Below are 3,202 nucleotides of genomic sequence, written 5' to 3'. Positions count from 1 at the left end.
CTCCGACCTCCTCCCGCATTACTGTCGAGAGAGCAGAGAATAGGGCGAGAGGGCCGTTCGGCGGCGCTGCATCGAAGAGGTGTTTAGGACTGCATAAGAAAGCCGGTCTGAGGCCGTCGCACCCGCAGCAGCAGCAGCTCGTCGCAGAAGATGCGGATGCCGTTGTCGCCAAGCCAAGAATCAACGACGCTGGCAGCGGCTCTGCTAGCACGACAAACTCAAGGGCATGGGTCAACGTCCAAAATGGCAGCGTCGGCAGCGTCGCCGAGATCTTGGAACTGTGCACGTCGACAGATTCCGACGAGCGCCGCTGTCTCTCCACGAGGTCGCGCAGGCTAGCACCGCTGACGGCGAAGGCGGTCAAGGCGTCGAGCAACGTCGTCATTGGTGAAAACAGTGGTGTATCATTCAAGAAAAACAGAATGCGGTCAGCAGAGATGGGCGGCTCCGTTGCAGACGCCGTCGTCACCGTCGCCGTTGGGTCCAGGCGGCGCTCCTCAAAGCCGTTTTGGCTCGTGAGGCACGGCGACCCGGCGCCCCCTCTCCCAGAATCTGGCTCGGACAGGCTTTGACGCTCCTGTGATGCGTGCAGCGGTCGGGGGGATGGCGGCAACTGCGAGGACTTGAGAGTGAAGCTTGGCGAGAAGACAGAGGCCCGCGGGAGCTGTACCTGCGCGGCCACTGCCTCGGCCAGCAAGCCCACCGTGGTAGTCGGGAGCACCGACATTATTGGGTCGCGCAGCTTCACACCAGTGACAACGCGCAGTTCTGTACACCCCACCATCACAACAGACTTTTCGGCTTCCGTCGCCTCTCCCCATGCCACGGAGGCAGCATCGGCAGTACTAAGACTGCTACTTCGTAGTTGTTTTGCGGTCGTTGGGGTCCTTAGGTCAAGAAAAATGCTGAGAGGCCGCCATACGAGGAAGCGAATCGCGTCAAACATCTTGAAGCGCTTTGCCCGTTTCTGAAAGCTGCACGGCTGCTTCATCACCACCGACGGAGCGAGGTCCAGTGTGGCGAGGCCGAGATCACGCCCGATTGTCGTGGCAAAGTCAGCCGTCAGGCAGAGCAGCTTGCCGCGAGCGGCGCTGTCGAGACGTAGGTGCTGTTGGCTTGCCAGTAGCGCATCGACGCCACGGCTACTGCTCGAGTCCCACGAGTTGTTCGACGCGTAGAGGGAGAGAGCAAAGCTGGCGTTAGAGCACTCGACATTCTCGCGCTGCCGCGCACGCGACGCCAGCCACTTCTCCAAATGGGTGGCCATTTCACCTAGAATCTCTGGCGTCTCGACAATAGCGGCACGAAGTTCGATGTTGCAGTGCCTGCAGTAGTCATAGAAGCCCAGCAAGCCGCGCAGCGCAGGCGGTAGGCGCCGGTAGAGGCCTATGTTGTCCTCCATGGCTCGATTGATCGCCTCCTGCATCGCACCCGCGTTTACCGTCACCGGGATGAAAGGCAGTTCCACGCCCACCGAGAGCTCCTCTCCTCCCTTCAACTGCGACGGCGCTTGGCTCTGCACTGGCGCCGAGGTGTACGCACTCTCAGCGGGCTGAGCCGTCAAACAAGCAGAGGGCCCTTGCCGGCCCGGTTGCGGCCCTTGAAGGCGCGCCACCGCCGCCGATGGGGCCGCCGCGATGGCAGCAGGCGAGAACACAGCCGTCGCCGGCTGCGTCACCAGGTCCCGCGGCGCCGCTGCGGTCGCCCCGGACGTGGCCGGCAGTGACGCTCCCGCAGCGAGCAGGGCCACTAAGAGAGCCTGAGAGGCATGGAAAAATGTCTCGGTGCAGGCGAGGAAAGTGGAGTGGTACGGACACCTGGAGTCGGGAAAGAGACGCAGAGTAAGCTCTCTGGACTGTAGCTGCAGCGCGCCGCCGTCGCCCGGCTCCGGGGAGCCGATCGCGACGCGTGTGTGAAATATTTTGTGATTCATCGACTCGTGAATCTGCTGCGCCGCAGCGCAGGCCTTAATAGATCGGCGCAAGATCTGACTGGCATAGCTGACGAGGAGCGTGCTCTGATGCAGAGTAAAAACACCAGTGCTTTCGATGCCGCGGCTGTCCGCCGGAGATGCCTTGGATAAGCAATCCTGCACTGTATCCACGCTGGCCGAGTAGCTCTCGTTGGCAGACACTGAGAGCGACATGGTGGAAGGCCGCGACAGCGTCGTGAACGATAAGAGAGGTGGCGGCTGACCGTTGGTCGCGTTGCCATCGGTGCTGTCTTGCTTCTGCGCGTGTGCGGGACGGTGTGTCTTTGACGACGACTTTGTGACGTGTCCTCGGCCTCCCTGCGAGACCGGAGTCCCGCGCTGGAACGCCGGGGTCTCTGGTAGCGCCAGAGAAGCGACCGTGGTGCGAAGGTCCTGTGAATGCTGCCGTTGAAGAGCTGCCTGGGCGGCTAGTGTCGTTGGCTGACCAGCAGCGGACGCCTTCGTGCTTGAACCCAACGAGGACATCGATTGCGTCGGCGATGCTTGCACGCGGGCATCCTTGTCGCCACTGATGTTGTGGCGTGGTGGCCTGTGAAGGATGTTCACCTTTCTGGACTTTTTGAGCGCCCTCGATTTGGGATCCGACGCTGCGCGCGCCGACGGCTTAGCACTGGGAAAGAGGCGGAGCAGGAGCGCGATCGCGTCAGCCGTGCACACGTGCAACTCAGACGGCAAGGCCAACTGGAAGCCGAAAAACTCGGTTGACAGTCCGACGCGGGCCAACTCGTCCGCCACCAAGAGGTCGTCGCGCATGTACCCAAATGTTTCCTGCCGCTCCGCCACAATGTTCACGCCGTCTGCGACGTACAGGCTCACCAAGACTTCGCGTAGGGAAGGGACAAGTCGCTGCAGTGCCGCCTGCGTCGCCTCCCACTCCACGCGCTGCCACCGCCTCGGCCTGCTGCCACTTCCGCCGGTGATCCATTTACGAAACGACATGCGCCGCCACCCACTTTTCTCGCTCACCTCCGACGCTGCCGCCGCAACGGCCGCCTCCTCTCCCGAGCGGCTACCCGTGAAGAGCTCAATCGACTCGCCGGTCACCTGGGTTCGTAAGTCGGCACTGAGGGAGAGACACCGCAGTAACAGTGTCACGCTGTGCCGCGCCACAACCGGGTTCACGCAATTGTCCAGCACGCTGAGCAGCGCCGGCACAACGGTGACCAGCATGCTTGAAAGAACGCCCTTGCCAAGAAATGACTTGCGGGT

The 3,202-nt window shown here is 62.2% G+C and overlaps 1 protein-coding gene across 1 annotated transcript; it reads right to left on the bottom strand.

The window, feature by feature from the left end:
- Positions 1-2: 2 nt before the first annotated feature.
- On the bottom strand, positions 3-3,202 carry LINJ_36_4590 (conserved hypothetical protein; the record flags this gene model as incomplete). Its single annotated transcript, XM_001469375.2, has 1 exon — positions 3-3,202. A coding segment is annotated over one exon (3,200 nt), but the record flags the coding sequence as incomplete, so codon positions are not given.

Source organism: Leishmania infantum, chromosome 36, assembly GCF_000002875.2.
Source record: "Leishmania infantum JPCM5 genome chromosome 36".
Taxonomy (NCBI): Eukaryota; Euglenozoa; class Kinetoplastea; order Trypanosomatida; family Trypanosomatidae; genus Leishmania; species Leishmania infantum.
The sequence above is the reverse complement of the archived record's forward strand: the minus strand, read 5'-3'. Positions and strand labels throughout refer to the sequence as shown.